Source organism: Asparagus officinalis, chromosome 6 (assembly GCF_001876935.1).
Source record: "Asparagus officinalis chromosome 6, Aspof.V1, whole genome shotgun sequence".
NCBI classification, from domain to species: Eukaryota; Viridiplantae; Streptophyta; class Magnoliopsida; order Asparagales; family Asparagaceae; genus Asparagus; species Asparagus officinalis.
In genome coordinates, this window is record NC_033799.1 from 69,457,603 (window position 1) to 69,483,189 (window position 25,587).

Consider the following 25,587-nt stretch of genomic DNA (forward strand, 5'->3'; position numbering starts at 1 on the left):
CAAAAGGCCGAATTCTGATAAGAATTCTCTGATAAGAAAGCCTACGTAGGCTAACTACATTGGAGGAAAGAAGGGGAAAAAAAAGAAAACCAAAGCATAAAAAAAAAACTATGTGTTGCGCTGAGATACTACCTTCATTCTAATGTGAGCGAGACCCAATCTACGGCCTAACAGGGCGAACCTAACATTTTCATGCAGCCCTTATAGTCTGTGGCATTTAGTTCCATGACTTTTGAAGATTTTGCTGGTATCACAATCATAGGAATTCTGATAGCAGCCAATTAATATAGGGTTAATTGTGAACAGACCTCCTGTAGTATTGCCCAGTTACAAACAGACGTCCTATAATTCTATTTGTGCGGATGACCCTTTGAGCACTTTTCTTTTTGTCATGACCCCAATTTCCGAACCTAAAAGGAATATTAGAGCCGGACTAAATATGTGAAAAGTCCTCCAAAATATACATTCATCAAAAGACCACTAAAACAAATCTCTTCATTGAACTAAAACCAACAACAAATATTCTCTATAGTCCCAAAAGTCAACACTAATCCAATTAACTTGATAAAAATAAATATTCCTCAACTCCAAATAAATCTCAACCTAAAAAAAGAATCTCATTATTACAAAACTCTTAATTCATCAACTAAACATTAAAGATTTTATTTAACCTTCGCCTATAAGACAATAACAATAACAATAACAATCTCGAGTTATATTCCTTGCTCCGTTTTAAGAATTTGGCAAATCCTCAATTCTACCTAATCACGAGTATCTGAAAAGAATGAAAACAACACAATGAGTTCACATCTCAATAAGTGGATAAATTCATACATTAGACACTGGTTTTGTAAAACTAAAATAAATTGACTTGATAAGCGAAATACTAAAATAGTAAAATCTATAATGCAGCACTTTTAAAATATATACATGCAATGGAAATAAGCAGATCACGTCTCAATGCGATCAACACTTCGATACTCCGGTTGACTTGGCAAACCTCATTATTATAAAACCCGTGGTAGGGACGGTGAGACCCAAACTTGGGCTCTTAGCGCTAAAATAGAAACCTCATTGAGGCACATTAAGCCCTGTTTTAATAACTTTCTTATATCCGACATATACCTGTATATTGACCTGAGATGCATATGCTTTAAGAAAATTTTAAACGAAGTCTGTATAACTAAATACGTTATACAAAAATGCCAAAGGCCAACCGATAGTGAAATCAATCAACCACATATGCATCTCAACCTATTACTATATGAAAAGACATATCAATTGACAAAGAAAATAATAACAATTGACAAAAAAATAAGCATATGCTAATACCAAATAACCACGTGCATTAATCCAATCAACAATTAGTATGCGAGCAACCATACAAAAGGATATTTTCCATCAGAACAAACTTCCACATAGTTAATATAATCTTATATGAAAAATACGCAGCGAATAATGTACAAATTTACCACTTACCTTAAACCAACCAACAATCCAAGTTCAACACTTATGACGCTTCTGTGAAATCCCTAGGAATCCCTAAAGATAAAAAAACAATCATTAATACTCTGCATATTCTACCCTCATAACCTACTAACTGACTAACATACATACGAGATCATAATTGTCATTCAATCAAGTACCCTCATAACCTACTAACTGACTAACATACATACGAGATCATAATTGTCATTCAATCAAGCCTACATAGTTTATTGAGAAACTGGTTGTGCATTCTCATCGTTTTTTTATATAAAAAGCGAGGACCTGGACCTGCTATAGGTCTGGATCAGATAAAGTGAACTTGATCTAGGTACTATTATAGTTAACTAGGGGTATGACGGGTGGCTTCATGAATAAAGTTAAATTCCTTCAAATATGAACTGATTATTAAAGATAAGGAAAGGATAATACCTTGGTCAATATTTTGATCCAAAAAAAATCCTGTTGATCCTTATAGTATGATCGGCCCCCTTCTCTGACTTTTTTTATGCGGCGGAAAAAGACGGGAAGAAGGAAGAAGAGGCTGACGGGTAAAATATGTAGGGTTTTGAGAAATTTATAAAGGTTCTTTTTTTACTAATAGACCCTCTAACAAATTTTGCATAAAAGCCCATTTACTTTTCCTTATATATATATCTAGCCAAAAAAACTTAGAATTATTACATACTACCCCTCTTAATAGAAGTTTTGTCCTCAAAACTTGGACATACCTGAGTCTTAAAAAAATTTAGGATATTTTTCCTTCATCTCATCTTCATGCTCCTAGGTAGCTTCCTCAGTTGAATGATTTTTCCATAAAATCTTTACTAGCTTAACAATTCTTGATCTTAAAGCTTGCTCCTTCCGGTCCAAAATTCTAATCGGATACTCTGAATATGTCAAATCTTCCCTGATCCTAAGAGGCTCATAATTCAATACACGACTCGGATCAAGTACACACTTCTTCAGCATTGATACATGGAAAACATTATGAAATTTAACCAACTCTGGATGCAATGTAATTTTATAGGCTATAGCTTTAACCTGCTCCAAAATCTCAAAAGGTCTAATATATCTCGGACTCAACTTCCTATTTCTTCCAAATCTCATCACTCCCTTAGTAGGTGATACTCTTAAAGAAAATATGATCGTTAACTTCAAACTCTAACTTTCTTCTTCTATTATCAGCATAGCTCTTCTGTCTGCTTTGAGCTATACGAAGTCTCTCACGTATCTGTTGAATCTTCTCAGTAGTAATCTGCACTATCTCAGGACCGAGCAACCTTCTTTCTCCTACTTGATCCCAACAAATAGGTGATCTACATCTCTTTCCATATAATGCTTCATAAGGGGACATATCAATACTAGATTGATAGCTATTATTATATGCAAACTCCACCAAAGGTAAATGTTTCTCCCAGCTACCCTTCAAATCCAAAACACAAGCACGAAGCATATCCTCCAATGTCTGAATAGTCCTCTCCGATTGCCCGTCCGTCTGCGGATGATAAGATGTGCTGAAACCCAATTGTGTTCCCAGAGCATTATTCAGACCTTGCTAAAATCTAGAATGAAATCTCGAATCTCTATCTGATATAACAGTCACCGATATCCGATGCAACCTCACAATCTCCTTAACATATAATTCAGCAAGCTTCTCAAGAGAATGTGTGATTTTACAAGGCAAGAAATGAGCTAATTTAGTAAGTAGATCAATAATCACCCATATAGTATCATTACCACTTTGACTCCTAGAAAAACCAGTCACAAAATCCATTGTTACCTCCTCCCACTTCCACACAGGAATTAGAAGAGGCTGAAGTAATCCGTCATGCTTCTGATGTTCAATCTTGACTTGTTAGCACACCAAACAACTAGACACAAATTCTGCAATATCCCGTTTCATGTCATTCCACCAAAATGTTTCTCGCAAATCTCTATACATCTTCGTAGATCCGGGATGAACTGTATGCCGAACGGTGCGCCTCCTCTAGTACTTCTTTCTTCAACTCCGGATCATTAGGTACACATAAGCGGTTTTTGAATCTCAAAGCCCTATCATGAACTATAAATTCCTGTTGAAGTCCCTATTCCACATCTGCTTTAATTTTTATAAGAACTGCATCATCACCTTGTGCGGCCACAAGCCTGTCAATCAAAGCAGGCTGAATTTTAAAATGAGCAAACATCACTCCAGATCCTCGAAGTCGAATATCAATATAAAGTCTTCTCAAGTCCTCCAACATATGCTTCTGATTTGTGATCAAAGTGGTAATACTAGCATTGGACTTCCTACTCAAAGCATCAGCTACCACATTTGTCTTACATGGATGATAATGTCATAATCCTTCATTAACTCCAACCATCGCCTTTGCCTCATATTTAACTCCTTAAGTGTAAAAATGTATTTAAGGCCCTTATGATCTGTGTAGATGTCACAAATCTCCTCGTACAAATAGTTCCACCAGATCTTCAATGCAAAGATAACAATAGCTAACTCCAAATCATGTGTTGGGTAGTTTTTCATAAGTTTTAAGTTGTCTAGATGCATATGCTACTACCTTCCCATTCTGCATAAGAACACAACCAAGGTCAATATGAGAAGCATCACTGTATATTACAAATCCACCTGATCCAGAAGGAATCGTGAGTATAGGTGCATACGCTAATCGATCCTTCAACTCCTGGTAGCTCTGCTCACACTTCTCTTTCCACTGAAACTTGACCCCTTTCTGAGTCAATCGAGTCAAAGGTGTTGCGATGCGGGAAAATCCCTCAATAAATCTTCTATAGTAACCAGCCAATCCCAGGAAGCTTCGTATCTCGATCACGATGCTAGGTCTCTTCCAATCAACAATTGCCTCTATTTTTGAAGGATCAACCGACACTCCTTCTTTAGAAATAACATGCCCTAAGAATGAGACACTCTCCAATCAGAATTCACACTTTTCAACTTTGCATACAATTTGTGTTTCAAAAGTAATTGCAAAATAGTTCTTAAACGTTCTTCATGTTCCTCCCGGCTTCTAGAGTAGATCAAAATATCATCAATAAAAATAAGTACAAACTGGTCAAGATAAGACCTGAACACCCTATTCATCAAGTCCATAAAAGGAGCTGGAGCATTTGTCAATCCAAATGGCATCACCAAGAATTCATAGTGTCCATATCTTGTTCTAAATGCAGTTTTCGACACATCTTCAGGCTTAATCTTTAGCTGGTGATAACCAGACCGAAGGTTAATCTTTGAGAACACCTGGACGCCCTTCAACTGATGAAATAAATCATCAATCCGAGGCAAATGATATTTATTCTTCACAGTCACCCTGTTCAATTCTTGGTAATCTATACAAAATTTCATGCTCCCATCTTTCTTCACAAAAAATACTGGAGCACCCCAAGGAGATGCACTCGGCCTGATGAACCCCTTATCTAACAATTCCTACAATTGAGTCTTCAACTCCCTCATCTCTACTGGTGTCATTCGATAAGGTGCTTTTTAGATCGGTCGTGTTCCTGGAATCAAATCAATAGGGAACTCAACCTCCATGTCAGGTGGTAGTCCTGGCAAGTCTTCCGAAAAAACCTCAGGGTATTCTCGAACAATTGTGATTTCATCCAAAAAAACTTCCTTCTTATCGGTACAAACTACACTAGCAAGATAACATTTACAACCTTTTCTTCGAAGTCTACAAGCCCGCATGGTTGAAATAACACATGGAGGTACACTAACACCCGATCCCTCGAAACAAAACTCTGACTCCCCAGGAATTCTGAATGAAACTCGCTTCTGAAAACAATCTAGAGATGCATGATAAGTAGAAATCCTATCCATACCAAGAATGACATCAAAATCATGAATATCAAGTAACACAAGACTCGCAAGCAAGGTTCGATCTCCCACTATGACCTCACATCCTTTAAAGATGTGATTAGTGATCATACAATCACCGGATGAGGTGGAAACTGATAGCTCAGATTCTAAAAATTCTGGAGTTCTATCCAACTTACTAGCAAAGCTATAAGATATAAATGAATGAGAAGAACCAGAATCAAACAACACATGTGCGAGCTGAGAGGAAATAACGAGTGAACCTGCAACAATAGAGTTAGATGCGAGAGCATCTTGCTTCGTCAAAGCAAATATTCTCACTTGTGCCTTAGATTTCTGACCATCACCAGGTGCAGGCTTCGCTTTCTAATCATCAGTCTTGGGTCCCTTCTTTATTGGACAGTCCTTCGCAATATGCCACTGCCTGCCACACTTATAGCAACCTCGAAATAAAGGATAATAACAGCCTTTGTGATTATTACGACATCTATAACATTGTCCATCATGCCTCTGAATAAGAGGACCTGTTCTCTGCACAAACTGGCCCGATCTCTGTACTGGAGCTCTTGACCCTCGAACTGCTGGCTTCTTAAAAGGCTTAAAAGCTAACTTATCTTTCTGATTATTCTCATCCCTGATCCGCTTTTTTTGGTCCCAGCTTTTGTTTGGTTCATCTGTAATCTTTTCTCTCTTGTTTTTTCAGCCCTTTTTGCTCGCTCCACTGCCTCCTCAAAAGTCTTTGACATGATCACTGTAACCAAGGTTTTAAATGTCGGATGACTGAAATCCATATCGGATAGCGGAAATTGGGGATATATCGGAGGACATTGACTAAATATCGGATTGTCATATCGGGTAGTGCGCATATGTATAATATCATGTTCTAAATATAATCTAAGCATTTATAAATTCAATATAAGCATACTTTATAAATTCTATAGACTAAACATATAGAAAAGTAAATAATATATGGAATAAATTCAATATAAGCATACTTTATAAATTCTATAGACTAAACATATAGAAAAGTAAATAATATATGGATTTAGGTTCATAAATTCTTTCTATCAAAATTCTATAGACTAAACATATAGAAAAGTAAATAATATATGGATTTAGGTTCATAAATTCTTTCTATCAGGTTCATAAGAAACCCTTAAACATGAGAATGGGTCAAACGGATTTGGGTATTTATCACTAAACCCAAACCCGATAACAAAAAAACAGATCTTAAAAAAAATACCATGTCGACCGATTTTTTAAAGCTAAAAAATAGACCGATATGCCCGATATGATCCTGATATTTCTGATTTGGCACTGAAAACTGACATACAAGTTGAAAACGTTCATGTTGTGTCGGTCAAGCCTTCAAACCGATATGTCGGCCGACAAGTCGGACATGTCGGCCGACATTTAAAACATTGACTGTAACCTTCTGATGAATTTCTGACCTCAGTCCATTCTCAAACATCTCTATCTTATCAAATTCTTCTGCGACTAGCTCAGGTGCATATCGAGATAACTCATTAAACTTAGCTTCATATTCTTCCACTATCATGTCATCCTGCTGCAATTCCATAAGCTCCCTATTCTTGCGAGATCGAACATACAAGGGAAAATATTTTTACCTAAATAATTTAACAAATCTGCTCCAAGGAATATCCTACCCCTCAAGTGATAAACTGGCCTCCTTAGTTTCCCACCAGATCTTTGTATCTCCCTCTAGCATAAATGTAGCATAAATAACTTTTTGCTCCTCTGAACATCCTAAGGCTCTGAAGTACTTCTCCATTTTCTTCAGCTATTTCTGTGTTGCTGTTGGATCAGAACCTCCGTGAAAATATGGTGGAGACATATTCTTAAAATTTTCGAAGTCACTGGCAATAGGTTTAGTCTTCTTCTGAGTATTTAGTGCTTCGCTCAGCTTCTCAGTTGCCACTGACTACTTTTCAAGGATCTCCATTTGTCTCTCCATGAAATCACTCTGCATTTCAATAAAACTGGCGAGTCCTTTAACACCCCACTGAGCTCCGGTAATCCCTCTCATAGTCCTAGCAATACGGGTAGTCATACCCCCACGAGTTTTGGGTCCTGATCTTCCCCTGACATTCCCATCAGGAGCCTCATTTGTAACATTAGGGCTTGTTTGGATTGAGGGGAATGAGGGTGAAGGGAAGTTAGGGGAACCATTCACCTCCATTCATCTTGTTTGGGAACACTTAGGAGGTGAAGTTAATTCACCTCCATTCACCTTGGTTTACCCCCTAATAGTATAAAAATTGTTACCCCCCAAATTGGGGTGTAACCAAGGGGAAGGGAATTCTCTTCCCTTCCCTTCCTTTCCATTCCCTTCCCTTCACTCAGTTTCCCTTAACTTCCCTTCACTCCCTACGAATCCAAACAGGCCCTTAGGGGTCTCGATGTTTTGTCGACCTGTATCATCATTTTCACCAACCCTAGTCCGGGGACGACTACTCGATTGGGGTATATTCGAAGGTAGCGTAACCCCTGCATTAGCATTTAGTCTAGGAGAAGAGCGCCTCGTTGCAATACTAGAACCTCTCTTGCCACGAGCCATCTCAATCTAATATTACCAAAAATAAATATGTTTAGTACAAAATATTCATCGTATTAATCTTTATTAAATCAATTCATAACATATTCATCACAAGCATAAGTAATCAAATACTATTTTTCATGAAATACATACACTAGTCATACCTTAAACTATCCAGACTAAGTCTTTTACCTTTAAGACAACAAAACTAAAGAGATTATGTGATCCATGGTTCTAAGCTTATATACTCCTATACCCGAAATTTGATCTGATAATGTTCATATTGCCCTCGACCACACTTCAAAAATAAATTATCGTATTCCATCATTATATTCCATCATCATTATTATTTCCTCCGACTCTAACTAGGACCTACAGCTTAGGCTCTGATACCATTCTGTCACGACCCCAATTTCAGAACCTAAAAGGAATATTATGTTAGACCCTAGAGGGGGGGTGATTAGGGTCTTAAGACAATAATTATGTAATAAAAATTAAGACAAGTAAATACCGCAAAATATAATGCTAAAATAAAAAGAGATAAGATAGAAATCGTTATCCAAGTGATGCGCAATGTGTTCACGAGATTCGGCTCTCTAGCCTACGTCCCCGCTCCCCCACTCTCGAGGAGAATCCACTACACAACCCGGTTTGGAAACTGAAACTTCTACACAGCGATCTCCACGAGATCTCACGACACAGTTGATCTCCACGAGATCTCATGACACAGTTGATCTTCACGAGATCACCACGACACAGTTGATCTCCACGAGATCTCATGACACAATTGATCTCCACGAGATCACCACGCAATCAATGGTAGCAAATGAAGAATTGCTCTCTTTTACAACCGTTCTATGGTAAGGAGAGAGATTGCACTTGAAGTTTTGGATGTGGGATGTGCAAGTGTAAAACAAGGAATTGGATTTTGAAAGTTAAGGCTCTTAAACTCAAGAATTAAACACAATTGATTTTTCTCTTGCAAAGTTGGTGGGAAAAATAAATGGGGTAGTTGGGTATTTATAGTGAAAAATAACAACAGCCAAAACCCCAAGGAAATCATCAAAATCCCCCAAAATCCGGTTTTCTAAAACTAGCCGTTACTGTGCAACGGCTCTATGATAAGTCGACTTATGAGTTGACTAATGAGTCGGCTTATATGAGTCGTCTCAGCAGAAGAAAAATCACAACTTCGCTGCATTTCGTGAGTCGACTTATAAGTCGACTAAACATGCACAAACCAGATTTGCACAGAAAACTCAACTTAAGAACATGTTTAAAAATATCAGATAAATTCTAAAAAATGTGAAACTTTGGGAATAGTTTATAATTATTTTGACAAACTTGTTTGAAGAGGAATTTTGCCAAAAGGTCCTCGTATTTATGAAAAACATCATTTTGATAAAAGTACCAAAATACAAGTTTTGAAAGTGTGTAAGTGTGTGATATTCCGAACAGCTTCAAATAAAATCTACAACTACTTGCCTACAGTCTAGCGCTAGAGAGAAAAGAAAAACTAGCAAATATCCTCACATAGAATAACATTTCTTTGAGTCTTGATATTGCTTGGATTTGATGAAACTTTTACTTGTATATGTTGTTCTCGATTAACATTTGCTTCATCACATTCCCTCCACCTCCTATATATATTAACGTTGTAGCTCATATTCCATCCAATCCTCCATATATGATACTAACTAGCTTGATATACATATTAACTATAATATCACTCAACAAGCAATTAGTACCGATAATGATGGTTGTAAATTATCATCAAAAGACAAGGGCTAACATATTAGAGCCGGACTAAACCTGTAAAAAGTTCTTCAAAATATACATTCATCAAAAGACCACTAAAATAAATCTCTTCATTGAACTAAAACCAACAACAAATATTCTCTATAATCCCAAAAGTCAACACTAATCCAATTAACTTGATAAAAATAAATATTCCTCAACTCTAAATAAATCTCAACCTAAAGAAAGAATCTCATTATTACAAAACTCTCAATTCATCAACTAAACATTAAAGATTTTATTTAACCTTCGTCTAGAACACAATAACAATCTCGAGTTATATTCCTTGCTCCGTTCTAAGAATTTGGCAAATCCTCAATTCCACCTAATTCCGAGTCTCTGAAAAGAATGAAAACAACACAATGAGTTCACAACTCAATAATTGGATAAATTCATATATTAGACATTGGTTTTGCAAAACTAAAATAAATTGACTTGATAAGCGAAATACTAAAATAGTAAAATCGATAATGCAACACTTTTAAAATATATACATGCAATGGAAATAAGCAGGTCACGTCTTAATGTGGTCAACACTTCGATACTCCGGTTGACATGGCAAACCCCACTATTATAAAGCCCGTGGTAGGGACGGTGAGACCCAAACTTGGGCTCTTAGCGCTAAAATAGAAACCTCATAGAGGCACATTAAACCCTGTTTTAATAACTTGCTTATATCCGACATATACCGATATATTGACCTGAGATGCATATGCTTTAAGAAAATTTTAAACGAAGTCGGTAAAACTAAATACGTTATACAAAAATGCCAAAGGCCAATCGATAGTGAAATCAATCAATCACATATGCATTTCAACCTACTACTATATGAAAAGACATAACAATTGATAAAGAAAATAATAACAATTGACAAAGAAAATAATAACAATTGACAAAAAAATAAGCATAGGCTAATACTAAATAACCACGTGCATTAATCTAATCAACAATTAGTATGCGAGCAACCATACAAAATGATATATTCCATCAGAACAAACTTACACATAGTTAATATAATCTTATATGAATATGAAAAATACACAGCGAATAATGTATAAATTCACCACTTATCTTAAACCAACCAACAATCCAAGTTCAACACTTATGACGCTTCTGTGAAATCCCTAGGAATCCCTAAAGATAAAAAAAACAATCATTAATACTACTACATATTCTACCCTCATAACCTACTAACTGACTAACATACATACGAGATCATAATTGTCATTCAATCAAGCCTACATAGTTTATTGAGAAACTGGTTGTGCATTCTCATCGTTTTTTTTAAATTTAAAAAGCGAGGACCTGGACCTGCTATAGTCTGGATCAGATAAAGTAAACTTGATCTAGGTACTATTATAGTTAACTAGGGGTACGGCGGGTGGCTTCATGAATAAAGTCAAAGTCCTTCATAATATGAACTGATTATTAAAGAAAAGGAAAGGATAATACCTTGATTAATATTTTGATCCCAAAAAAAATCCCGTTGATCCTTATAGTGGCCCCCTTCTCTGACTTTTTTTTTATGCGGCTGAAAAAGACGGGAAGAAGGAAGAAGAGGCTGACGGGTAAAATATGTAGGGTTTTGGAAAATTTATAAAGGTTCTTTTTTTACTAATAGACCCTCTAAGAAATTTTGCATAAAAGCCCCTTTACTTTTCCTTATATATATATATCTAGCCAAAAAAAACTTAGAATTATTACACTTTTTATGCTTAAAAGAGTCAAAAATAGTTTTCGGGAGCCGATAGACCAGTTGAGTTCTATGAGGAGGATAAACTTGTAATTGCCAATATTTTAACTCTAAAAAGAGTCGAAAACGTTCGTTATGGGGGTCTATCTGCCCTTGGGTAAATACTACAAGGTGTCTATCAGGACAAATAGAAGGGTCTATCTGCAATTAGGGGGCACTACAGGAGGTGTGTTCGCAATTAGCCCATAATATACAAGCATCAGCAATCCTCCCATGACCCATTCCAAATCATATTTGACCACTGTTTAAAAATTAATGACTTTGTATTTGAAACCTACCAATTTCTATTCGTGCTCTTGAAATAATTTTAATCGCTAGTTGTCTGAGACCTGTCAAATTATAGCCGCAGTTTGACATAGCCTTAATTGTGTATTTGTGCTCATGACCTGTCAAGTTATATGCTCAGTTTGAGATAGCCTTAATTGTTTGAACATTGATCACTTATGTGATCATAGAATACCTATGAGACTAAAGGCAAAATTCTATAAGACGGTTGTAGGATTAACAATGCTTTGTGGAACGGAATTTTGGGCAATTAAGAAGCAACATGTGCAAAACATGAGGACAGCAGAAATGAGAATTTTATGATGGTCTTGTGGATATACATTAAAAGATAGGATAAGAAATGAATACAATCATAGTAACTTAGGGGTTGCTCCTATTGAGGATAATATTAGAGAATTGATTAAGCTGGTTTGTCATGTACAACAGAGACCCCTTAGCGGCACTGATTAGAAAATGTGATAATATTATAATTAATGAGGCAAATAGATCTAGTGGTAGACCTAAAAGGACTTGGTTGAGAACAACTAAGAATGATGTAATAATGGTTAACTTTGACATAAATAGTAACTTTGGGATAAATAGTAACTTTGGGATAAATAGCAACTAAGAAGGACTTGGTTAGGAGCAATTAAGATGATCCATAATAGAACAAAATGAAAAAAATAGGATTCATGTAGCTGATCCCAAAACCTCAAATATTTGGGATAAAGGCTTTGTTGTTGCTACTGCTACAGTTTGTTGTGTTCATAACTTGCTAGTTTACTGGCCTAGTTTTTAAGTCTTAACATTTGTGGATTATTTTGCCTTAGAAAAAACTTAATGAGCATTAACAATTTTTTTACTTTACTTACTTTTTGGTTCTATTTCAGATATATGCCTTAGTCTTCTTAATTTATTTTGTGTCTTGAACACTTGATACAACTTTCCTCCCTTAACTGGTCAAAGTTAGTGTTCTAAATGTCGGATGTTGGGGACATGTCGAAAGGAAAAAAATTATATCAGACAGCATGTGTTGAAGATATTTAATAATTATCGGGTTGTAATTTCCAATAATGTGTTTATACATATATTAGATATTCATACTTGAGGCACCAAAGATCAAAGCTGTGGAGAAAGATGATATTGTTTGCAGAACTCTTGCAAATAATTTGGTCCAATTGAGCACAAGTTTGTATCTTTTATTATTTACATAGGCAGATATTATATTTGGGTTTAGACCTCAATTGAACCACAAATCCAAACTAACCTTTTAAAACAAATAAAAGATCAGATCAGCATTGCAACATTTCAGTTGATTTTTTTAGGGCAAAATGTCAAGTGAAACGTCGAGAAAATCATGATATACTGCCTAAAAATTACCAAAACTGGTAAAGGATATTTAAGACCATATGGTTTTGCTAAAAGCCTCATTAAAGGATATATCGGCTGATATATCGGTCACGTCTAGGATATTTACCAAAACTGGTAAAGGATATTTGAGACAATATAGCTTTGCTGAAAGCCTTATAAAAGGATATATCGGCCGATATAACGGCCACATTGGGGATATTTAGAACGATTGTCAACATAAAAAATGTTTGCTAATTCTGAAGTCATTAGTCTTTCCAAATCCTTTTATTTTTTTTATTATTTACCATAGCTGAACTTTGTGTTTGTTCCAACCTTTTCCTCGGCTTTACTTTAAACATATTTAATTAGAAATTGTTGATTTCATGTTTTGGCTGCTATTGAATTTGATTCCTCCAGATAAGTCACTGTATTGCGTTGTAGTTAGACATAATTGAACCTTTTGTATTTCCTATCCTTTTCCTCTGCTGTGCTTAAAACATATTTCTAGAAATTGGTGGTTGGAAGTTTGGCTGGCATTTGATTTGATTGGTTCAGATAATTCATTTTATTGCCTTCCATTTAGACAATGTAACCTGCGGATATCAGTTTATAACCAGATTGTGCTCTGATTTCATTTCCAATGAGGTACTTCAACGGTTCAAGCATTATGACAGTTGGCATACATGCTGTTTAAAATTTGAATAACCTTAAAATTTTTCTATCTACCCTAACTACATGTCATCATCAAAATTCAGAGTTTTGCAATCCACAGCTATGAGATTATTTTCAAAATCTGTCAAGCTATTGGCCTGTGAAGTTTACCAAGTTTTGGACTATTTCTTTTGCAGTTCAAAACTTGAAGGAAGATCCCTAAGCTGTCGCCTCACTGACAAGGTAGACTTTTACTTAGCACTTGAAGACAATTTCTAACTATGAATCAAATATTGCAAGTTATCTGCTTATTCCTGAAATTATTTCATGGAAACTATATTAAACCTAACTTATACTGGACAAATGAAGGCAAATGACATGTTGCAAAGATGGTTTGAAGATGACGATTCCATGGAACGTGCTCTTAGTGGAGAGTATGTAAAAGATGTCATCGACTATTTGGTTCTAATATGTGGCTTATTCTTTGCTAACTTCATTTCCTTTTGTACGCAGGTGGTATCTTTTCCCTGTAAATAATGCTAATGGAGGGCAGCCCATTAAGTTGATTAAAGATGAGAGAAGACCATGTATCATTGGGTATGATTAAGGAGGCTTATATATTGTCCATTATGTTTCTTCATCTCACTGCTTTCTCTTATGTATCTTATGCACTACAGGAGTCAATCTCATACAGCGTCGCCTGGAATATCAATAGAATTATCTTTTCCACAGGTAAGTAGTGGACACTTCTGAGCTAGGAGGTTTTGAATCATTTGTATGCAGGTCAGGTTTTATTCCTGTTGGTAGGTCCCAGATATAATTTACTTGCAGAGTGCTTTTGAGTGGTATTGGTAGAAAATTATCGCCTCACTCAAATCATAGGGAACGTGAAATAAATGATTTTAGTTCTTCTTATCGAGGATATAAATGATAATCTCATAGTCCTATCAAGTTTAAGATTTTGGTTGCATGAGGGAGGGAGAAGTATGTTCAAAAGAAAATAAAGCCAGCCATGTGACATATTTTTCAACACATAATAACTTAATTATACCCAATTTTGGCTCGTCTAATTCATTCAAAAGGTGCCTTCCGCAAGACACGCACAAATCATATATTAGTGTCCCAACAATGCAAATACTAAGTTACTAACCATTAAGTTCTTAAGTATCTTTATGCTACATTAATCAGTAATTGAACTGTGCATGCTCATTGGGTTTCTGCAGGTCTTTGAAGTTTTTATTTACTGTTTTGATAGTTTATTCTTTTATTTCCAGATTTATTTCTGAAATTTTAAAAAATTAAATTTCCTTTGTTCAAAGTTTTTGTTCTAAGAATAACCTCTGTTTTTAAAGCATAACCAGGCAGTGAAGAACATTAAAAAATTCTATCCGGAGAATAATATCGCTTCTAGTGTACACTCCACACAGTTATAGTTGTATACTCTCACCCCCCATGCCCCACTAACAACTCCCAACCTATGTTGCATGAACATGGGTACCGGTAGAGGTGCAGGTACTGGTACAGGACATGGCAAATTGGTAAAGGTAGGCTACAGGAACACGGCTATATGCACATTGAAATTAGTAATTTTCACAAGAACAATAAAATGTTAAGTGAATTTTTTTGTTTCGTTTATTATGTAGATTATAAATTGTAAAACCACTCATTTTTTTAATACATACCCAAAATGACCTTCCAAAACATAGTTCTGAACTGAGTATTCACTGAAATAAGCCCGATTCATGACCTGCAATTTTCAGAAAGTGGATGTGAAATGTAGGACATACTTCCAAGAAGTTTATAACAAGTGTCTTAGATTAGAACATATATAACTAAGTGCATGCTTGAATAAGAGCATGTGTCTATTCAAGGAGTGTCGATGTCCGGTATGGGTACAATACCTGATAGAAGTGTCCAAGGATTGTCGGTATCTGATACGTGTCAGTTAAGGGTAGAGCTTCATGATAGAAGTACGCAGGTAATGTAGCCCCCAAAACACACGCACAAACACACACACATGCATTCAAGGTTGAGATCCCTTTTCATGGGTAGAAAGCTGGACGGCACACAGCTATATCTTTTTTTAAGTATGCTGGTTGGTGGGATTTGTATTTGGATTGGTTTGCTACAATTTTAAAGTCTTAGGTTGCACAAACACACCGAAGTTGTGGTGAGGGTGTTTAGGGTTAGATTTTATACTCTTAACAATATCTATCAATTCATTGTTTGATATAATTTATTAATATTAAGTGTTTTTCCTAACTGATAAATACCTTTCAGCCAACATCATTTCACTACCAAAAAGTTGTACCTCAATAGCTTTGTCTTTCAATTAGTTACTAGTGCTACCTTTTCATTGTTTGACCAGACCTTTCTCCTCTCAGGTGGCTGAAAAACATGCCCAAATTAGTTGCAAAGACAACGCTTTTTACTTAACTGATCTATGTAGTGAGCAGGGCACATGGATTACTGAGTAAGTTCTGCAATTCAGTTTGTTATGTTTCTTATATCATTAATGTAATATAGCATTAATTAAGAAGTCAACTAAATTGGATATTTATTTCAGCAATGAAGGGAGGCGATACCGAGTACCTCCAAAATTTCCAGTTCGTTTCCACCCATCCTATGTCATTGAATTCGGCTCTGACAAGAAGGTTATTTATCTCTCATCCTTGCTTTAAGCATTACAATCTCCTACAATAATGTCTTGGCTAGGATATTTTTATTCAAAGCTATTACTATGGACTAGTTCGCAACTTTGCATATTGAATTTAATCTAACATCATATACATATAATACTAATGGAAGTGTGAAGCTTAAAATCTGAGGATGATCCGAATTGAGAGTAAGTGCTAGGTATGAAGATATTTATTACCTTAGCTGGGGAACATTAAGAAATATTGAATGTGTTGTTATAAAATATGGTAAGAGTGAGTTTAGAGGAGTCATAGTTATGTGAGCTTATTAAGACTGTAACTGATGAATCCATGCTTCTATTCTGCTATAGACATAACTACTCTTTTGGCCAAGGATTCGTAATTTTGCTAGTTAAACATGCAATTAGCATGTTTGAGAAGTAAATAAATAAATGCTAAATTTGGAGGGTATATCTATAAAAACTCCATCTTTTTGTTCATTTTTTTTATCTCTTTGTTTGATATTCAAGCACTTTGATATGAGGCTCATAAAGCTGGTTTATTCATGACTGTAAAGAAGTGGAGGTTTCTGAAATTTTGGTTAAATTTTGTGTGAAGCTACCTTGATTTCATATGAAATGGTTTTGCAGTTCCTAAATTAATTGCGGTTTGCCTTCGTTCTTTATTAGCTCAAAATAAGATTTGGAACTGAACAAAAAGAGAAAAAAAAATTAAGATAACGTGCATTTGGGATTATGGGCAATGAGAACAAAAAGTGGAGTAGTTACAATCACATTGTACCAATTCTGGGATTTGGGCACTTCGGGTTGCTGAGATAAAAGATGATCAGATCTAATCTTTGATTAAGTAGTAAAGGCAATCTATTGTAATGAAATTAATGAAATCAATAAGTCCGTAAATTGTGAATAAAATAGGCAAAAAGCCATAAAGGAATGACTGCATAAAATTTTCATCTTTATACTCTTTAATAATATGGTCATGCGCATACCAGAAAATATAGGCTCACATGTACACATCACATAGGAGTTAAGGTAAGGTAAGATGCCAATGATTCTCGGTAGAATCAAGAAAAATATTAAGAATAAACGCCTCCATTCATCCTTCTATTTCTCAACTGTTATCCTTTTCGGTGCAGGCCGTGTTTCGAGTGAAGGTGCTCAAGACACTTCCGGGAGCTCCCCCAAAGAAAGAGCAACAAATACTGCAGGCAGTGTGAAAGACTCTAAATTGATTGTATGATAGAGAGTTATTGTACAGCATTCAACAGGCGTATACAATGTGAAGGAAGCTCCTTAGATATCATGCTTTTTCCTTTCTTCCTCAGCAATAGAGCAGGAGTCAGTAATTTGATTCGATAGAATATACATTTTGAGTCAATTCCTTGCTCATTGATGTTCATAATCATTGTGTATTTTAAAAATTTTAATAGTATTTCTCAAATAAAATAGAATAGATTTGCTACTATATATATATAACGTAATTTTGAATAGATTTGTTGGCAATTGAGATTTCTCTTGTAATTTGTAATTTTCATATGTTCATTTTCTGCACATCCTAGGGAAAAAGCATAAACGAGTTCTGAGAGCAGAAGAACGAAGAGGTAGAGAGTTTTTCTCCTTTTCCTCCGTGAAATAATGAATCTGCTAACTTGCTTTCAAATAGCATAAATCTTCCAGTAACAATACTCATTGTCTTAGACTAATATGTCCACATTCTTTACCATAGATCTTGCTGTAGGCTTTTGATACAGTGGCTGCATCAGATACAGTTGGTACAAGTAGGGGTGATATGAAATAGAAACATCCTCACTGCTCATCATTACCAGATTGATCATCCTCTCCCTGATCATCATTCTCATCATCCTTATCATCTGTCCCTATGACATCCACGTCCTCGTAGTCCGTCTTTGTATCAGTATAGCCGATATCCTCCTCATTCTTCGAGTCATGTAGCAGCTAGGCTGACGGCGTGGTGGTGGTGTTGTGGTGGATCTTGTTGTGATGGAGGCTGAGGTGGAGGCTAATAAGATGGTGGGGCCATAGATTCGGGGATCATCTCATGAAGGACCGATGTTATATAATACTGATACTAATAAAATGGGTACCGACTCTGAAACTACTGAAACCCTATATGAAATTGGTGGAACTCCATCTCAAGAGCATAGAGGCGATCACCAAGCATCTGTGGTATGCACTCAGTCGGTGCATCACTGGGTGGCGGAGGCCATGTAGGTAGGGTTTGCTAAGCTGGTGCTAGTCTATGTGAAGAAGTATAAGTGGAAGTAGTGGGCCCCTTGCCTTGAGTAGAAATACTCTTCTTCATTGCCTCAAATATAAGGATCTTGGGTGTAGGTCAAACTTAAGAAAGATATTAAGGAGGATGAACTCTTTCTTAAGAATGCATAAATGCTAGGTCCTAGCCCTAGGTACTGTAGTAAACAGATACTCCATCATTCGCTTGTATTCATCATAGGCTATACCTAACTGAGCTGAAACTTGGAAGAAATCAGGGCAATGTCGAGGAGGGTTGGTCAGTCCAAAGATCTTCTAGATAAGCCTAGACATGACTATTTTAGTTATCCCCGAACAGTGGTGGAATTGAGCCCCAGGTAGATCTGACCCAACTTGCATATAGAATTCTCAAACAAGTGTAGGGTTGGCTATATTGAGTTTTCTAGTAATCATTAAAATGATCCTAGCTTTGTAAATACTTCAACAATAGGTTGGCATTCAAACAACTTATGAATATTGAACCCTCTTTCAAAATGAATCTGTAAATTGTCAAAAGTGAGAGGGAATCTCTAGTTCTTTATCGATTTCCTGAATCCATTGTCTAAATTATAGGAAAATATTATAGGATAATGTGTCAAAAGTGAGAGGCATTCTAAAGCTTGTCGGATTGTCTCCAAGTCTCATTGATGTGCTTCAATGAATTTTCAAAGTTTGTAAGCACTATCAAAATAAACAAATTTGTTAGAAAAGGATGAGTCAAAAGCATTAAGCAAAAATTCTAACAAAAGCTTGTTCATTGTAAACATTTTATGATCATGATTGCTCCACTTGGATTTCTCCAATGTGGGCACAATATAAGCACAATTAATAACTTCCCATAAGTCAATATTTCTAGATTCAACAAATATTTTAAATTTAGAGCTTCTAGATTCAATAAATATTTTAAATTTAGAGCACCATTGAGCATAAGGGAAATTTTTATATTTTGGAGTAATATTTGGATCATAGCCTAAACAAAATGCACCTATATTCATGATGTGAATATATGCAAGCAAGATAAAAGTAATCATAACTAGATTAGCACAAATAAGATAACTTGGATCTTTAACTCAAGGTGGTTAGACCTTAAATCAAAGAGCACCAAACTTTGATACCAATTGTTGGACCCTAGAGGGGGGTGATTAGGGTCTTATGCTAATCTAATCCGATTTTATACCAATTAAAACTAATACAAATATATTCTTGCAAGATAGATATACAAGAGATATAAGCAAGAATAAGCAATATGAACAAATGTAAATATCATAGCAATGAGATATACTATGAGATATATGCAATGATATATAATCACAAGGGTAAACAATCTAAACTCGATAGTGGGCAAAATAATCAACAAGCAATATACAAAGGCGATATAAGATATGAACATAAAAGTAAGTGCGCCAATGCAATCACAAACAAACGACATGATTACAGAGTTCAGTCCTCACGACCTACGTCTCCGCTCCTCACCTCGAGGAGATCTCCACTATCATCAACCGGGTTTTCTACGTTTACCCGAACAACGTTTACACCTCACAATACAGTTTTCTAGTTCACCGAAAACTCTACAACTTACACACTCTTGCAATCCCACTCTACACCCTCTCAAGTGTTGAACTAGATGTGTCTCCCTCAAGTGCTCGGTTACAACCTCTCCCTAGGTTCGTCAACCGATGTCACTCCTCTTGGGACGATCCCCGACTCTCGCCACACACTTCTCTCGGTGTACAAGTGTATTACAAAGTGATCCTCACAATAAGCATAATTATAATAAATGATTGTCCTCTAATATGGATGAGAACACAATAAAATCTTACACTCAATTGTTACAACTCTCACCAACCCAAATATACTATGTATGAAAATACAATAAGCTCAATGTGGGTGTGTGTAAACAATGAGTAAAATTAAATCTAACTCAAATAGCAAACTAGTAATAATAAGAATATAAAAATCAATAATAATATTGCTAGAGAAAAGAGTTAGAAAACTTCTCTATAAACACAAAGAGAGGATGAGAAGATATTGAAGATGAACTCCTCAACAGATGATGCAAGCTCCTCTTGTAAAAGCAAACCCCAGAAAACAAAACAAACTGTAAAACCCTCTTAAACTTGTTTAAAACTTTCTCCAATACTTACTGATAGAAGAGGGGTTGAGGGGTTTTTATAGGAAGAGAAACCAACAGCCAACACCCCAAACAAAACAAAAAATCCCAAAAAATCAGGAATACGAATCTGTACAAAAGAGCCGTTGGGGTGAACGGCGGTCGACCGTGGAAAACTCGCGGTCGACCGCAAGCTAGCTAAGAAACCCAGAAAACTTCCAGAGACTTACGCGGTCGATTGTGGCGGGGGGCCTAAAACCCTGTTTAAAAATATCAAATAAATTCTAAAAAATATAAAAGTTTGGGGAATAATTGTAGATATGATAATAAACATGCTACAATGACTGGTTTCGAAAAAGGACTTCTCAAATGAAAAATATCATCATTTTGCAAAATAGTCCAAAACATAAAAATGTAAACATATGAATTTTGACATTTTGGCTAAACCATGTTTTGAAACTTTACAAAATGATTTTATAGACTTGAAGAAAGATGTAAACTATTGTTATGAAGTCTATAAACAATGAATGTAGTATTTTATCAAAATACACGTATAATGCACTAAAACATGATTTTATTGAACTAACTAAAATTGATATTGATGAAATCATATATATGCATATAAGTATGAAACAAAAATATGTTTTCTAATTATATTAAATTGTTTCATATTAAAACTTGAAAACTATCAAACCAAAACATATATATGTATATATATAACTATATATATACAAAACCAAAACGTGTATGTGTGTATATGATTGAGCTTAAAGTACTAACACCCATAATATAAACTCCTAAACTAAATGTTACCCAAGCTTGATCTTGATCTTCATTGTAGCTCAACTTGGTACTCTTGCGGATGAAGCTTGAACTTGTATCTTTAACTTGAATGTACATTGCTTCACTCCACTATTCCACCAACCTCCATTGGATATGATCGTGAATGCGCAATTCCATCCATCCTGGAAGGCAGAATTTAACATATAATATATAAAAAATCACCTATCTCAACAAGACGAAGCCAACCATGAAGTCAGAATTTTGATAAGAGCATCGATTCCAGCATCGATGCTAGCATCGATGCCAGCATCGATGCTAGCATCGATGCTGATGATTTTGTTATGAATCAAAGAATGAAAATCAAGGGTTTTGGATAAGAATCTGATCCAAGGGCTCACATTCATTGATGTTTACTATAAATAGGGGTAGAGAGTGAGGGGTTGAGGGTGTGAAAAATTTTGTAACTCTATTTGGAGAGGATGATTATTTTTAATTGAGAAGACCTTCTAATTTTGTAACTTTTGTTACAATCAATACAAGAATTTTTTCACCACTTCATATTTTTTTTCTTTGTTGGATGATGAAGATGAAGATGAAGATCAATTTGGAGGTTTGTTTTATTTTATTTTATTTTATTTTCTATTTTATTTCTTTTCTTATTGCTTAGTAGTTTAGATTTACATTAATATTTTGTAGTATAGATTTACTTTCATGCATTTAATTCTTGCAATTTATTTTATAGCTTAGTTTTTGTAATTATTTTGTAGCTTAGATTTTATTTTATTATACTATTCACCTTGAGGCTAGAATCCTCTTGGGATTAGTTTTTTTTTGCTTGTTTTTATTTTCTTTGATTCGCCTTAAGGCTAGAACCCTCTAAGGAATTGTCCTTTTCTTAGATGTGGAATTAATTTTATTGGAACTCTCGAAATTACATGAAACTAGCTTTATTTCTCTTATGATTTGTTAATCTTTCTTTCATGCTTAAAATATTCATGCTTAGGATATTCAACTAAAGAACTAATTGGTAGAAGGAATTCTAGAATTACTATTTAGTTATTATTCTTTTCATGAGTAATAATTTTATTTGGATGATAATTTGATAGGTTATACTTCCCTTAAGTGGTTTGATAATCTATACTTAGTAAATCTAAACTAGAATGTGAAAAAGAGAATGTTTCATATCTTATAAGTGAGATTAGCTAGTGGATTCAATTCTAGATTTCTCATATCTTTAATTGAATCCTCCATCTTTTCTTTCTTGATTTTTCCTTAGTTCTTGATTTTCTCTACAGAAAAATAAAAACAATAATTCATTCCAACGGATCCAATCGCTATTTGTAAAATCTCGGAGAAAATACCTATCCTTCTTCATTAATCTTCATGGATGAATTCCATAGAACTTTTTCCTGTCCATGATGAAGGAGTTAGTGATATACTTTTGTTTTGGTATATCCAATCCCAATCAATTTATGAAGGGGAAATCATGACGCGATCCTGTCTAAAAACTGCATCCTGACCCAATCAAATCCTAAGTTACACGGATCTAGTACCTATTCTTTTCTTGGTCTTGTAGTAGAAGTCTGCCGACTTCGACTAATTGGTTTTTGGCCGAACCTATTTGTTTCTTGATTTTTATTTCCTTTATTTTTCTTTCCTTATGATTTCATTTATTCTTTTATCACATCCACTCTTCATTTCTATCATATAAAATCTCATTTATTGACTTTTGCACATATTCACAACACTCCTCATATCTCTCCACAATCAAAATTTTCATTACTCCTAATTGTCACGCACACAGCATAAGAACCGATTCTAATTTTCTCCTACAAACACCTTCCTCATGGGATCAATAAATTTTTATACTATAACTTGATTGGTTGTGCACTTACAACTTTTGGTACATATTTATGTCCCGTCAAGTCTGCACAGTTTAGGCTCTTAAGGTGTTGGAGCGGGGAGGACCAGTTTATACTCGTATACTCCTGGGAGTTTCGGGAATCAGTTTTACCTCATATACCCGTTGGAGGTAGCCATTCTCATTCGGCTTCTTTCAGCGTTATGATACCGACATCAACCAATACTTGAATGTTGTTTTTCAGTGTAATACAATTCTTGGTGGAGTGATGGACCCTCCTGTGATACACACAGTACTTAGTATCCGAAATCTTGTTAGCTTCCTCCTGATTTGTAATCGGTGGTAGCTTGATCTTATTGTTGGGGAGGAGGTATTTGAAGATGGTTGAAACTTTATCATCTTCGAAAGAATACTCCTTCTGAAACTTCAGATTAAGAGTCCCTTGTTACCTCCAAGGTGGCTGTTGATGAATATCAAATATCGTCAGCAGTTGTAGGTACTTTAGTCGTCAGTTAGCCCCTCTCGAGCTCCTTTCTTTTGAGGAAACGCTCGACCTGTTCGCCATGTAGTTTTAATTCTTTCCAAGTGGTTGAGGGGACAACCCCCATGACTTCGCGTACATCGATGGAGAGATTGTTGTGACATGTTTGCAAGATGAACTCCTATGTGACAGGATCCCTGCAATTCATTGCCTTGTTGCGGAAGCGTTTGAAAAAATTGTCAACTGACTCACTGTCCTTCTACTTCTCATCCAAAAGAGCTCTGATCGACACTTCGATGTCATTGTTGAACAAGTTGTTGAGGAACGAGCTTTTCATGTCGTCCCAGCAATTGATGCTCCCCGGCTTAAGACGTCGATACCAATCGAAGGCCACCCCACGAAGGGTGCCCACGAATGACCGAATCATCAGGGGTTCATTACCAGAGATCACTCCTAGGTGGGACTTAAAATATATTAGGTGCTAGTAGGCGAATCTTTCTCATTAAACGGCGTGAAGTTAATTAGATTGAAATTCTCTGGGTACGGGATTGAATCCCACTCTCTTAGATATGGGCACGGAATGCCCGTTCTTCTCACTTCTTGAGTAGACATTAAGGCATTGACCTTATTCTGCAGATCTTTCATCATCTCGTCGTTGTCTACATCTTTATTCGAAGGACATTGAGGAGAATGAGTTAGACCACCACCAGCATTTTTATTTTTAGGGGTGCATTTGAATCACCCCCAGTGTTATTGAGGGGTGTGAATAGACCACTCCTAGTATTTTTTGGGGGTGCGTCAGTCATGATGACTTCATCTACTTCTGGATCACTGTTAACTATGATGTTCTGGGTGCGGCGGCTAAATTCAGCTTGCTGATTTGATAAAGTTTGAAGCTGCAGGTTATGTAACTCCCTCACCCGTTGTATGTTCAGCTCCATTTGCATATTCATTTTAGCTGTAAGCTCTTCTCGTTGTCGAGCTAAAGCTTCTTGAAGCATTTGAGCCACTTGATCTTGGGTGATCATGAATGACTCCCTTGCTTCCCCCATGCTGGACATTGTGTCGTTTGAGGCAATTGCAGAACACGTATCTGAGGGCTCATCATCTGAAGCGACTACAGAGCATGTGTCTGACAGCTTGTTATCTAAAGACAGTCCTTTGTGCATCCTCGGATAATCCTTATGTCTGATGGCTTCTAACTGGAGCCGAGACATTCGTTAGGCAATTCCTAGACCGACTTTTCCTCCCGGGCTAAAGTCAGGATTAGGATCACTCGAGCGCCGTGTTGATTTTCTTTTGTCAACCATGTTGATGGTGACTTCAGGGAATTTATCATCCTGAATAGTGGATTTTCTCTCATGGAAACATTTTCGCTTGGGCTTCGATGCTTCAGTATCAAGCTTCTCAAATATCAAGACCCTTTGTAAAATAGTCCTGGGGAAGCTACATTTTGATAATACCATCCTGATAAGCCTCCCACATGGACATTGAGAGTTAGTTTCTTGGACATCCTTTTTTTGGGATTTGTTCACACCCCTAGCCTGATTGTGTAGCTCATTGGAGCAATCCATCACTTGTTAGTGTGATACCCCAAGTATAACATTGTCTTTTGATGAACACGTTTTCCTTTGGGGATGAAGAGCCTTGTTAACATTCTCAAGACGATTCGTTGTTGCCTTTGAATGATCCAAGGTCACATCAGGAGTCACACATTTAGAAGCACCCCCTTACGA

At 35.9% G+C, this 25,587-nt stretch overlaps 1 protein-coding gene across 1 annotated transcript in view; it reads left to right on the forward strand.

Moving 5' to 3' along the window:
• Positions 1-17,807, forward strand: part of LOC109844541 (zeaxanthin epoxidase, chloroplastic) — a 28,905-nt gene extending 11,098 nt beyond the window's left edge. The window contains exons 10-16 of the mRNA XM_020413614.1: positions 13,887-13,932; positions 14,059-14,123; positions 14,203-14,286; positions 14,367-14,421; positions 16,074-16,162; positions 16,256-16,343; positions 17,482-17,807. Coding sequence (XP_020269203.1) covers positions 13,887-13,932; positions 14,059-14,123; positions 14,203-14,286; positions 14,367-14,421; positions 16,074-16,162; positions 16,256-16,343; positions 17,482-17,562 — 508 coding nt within the window. The 3' untranslated portion in view covers positions 17,563-17,807. The remainder of the gene's footprint in view (positions 1-13,886; positions 13,933-14,058; positions 14,124-14,202; positions 14,287-14,366; positions 14,422-16,073; positions 16,163-16,255; positions 16,344-17,481) is intronic.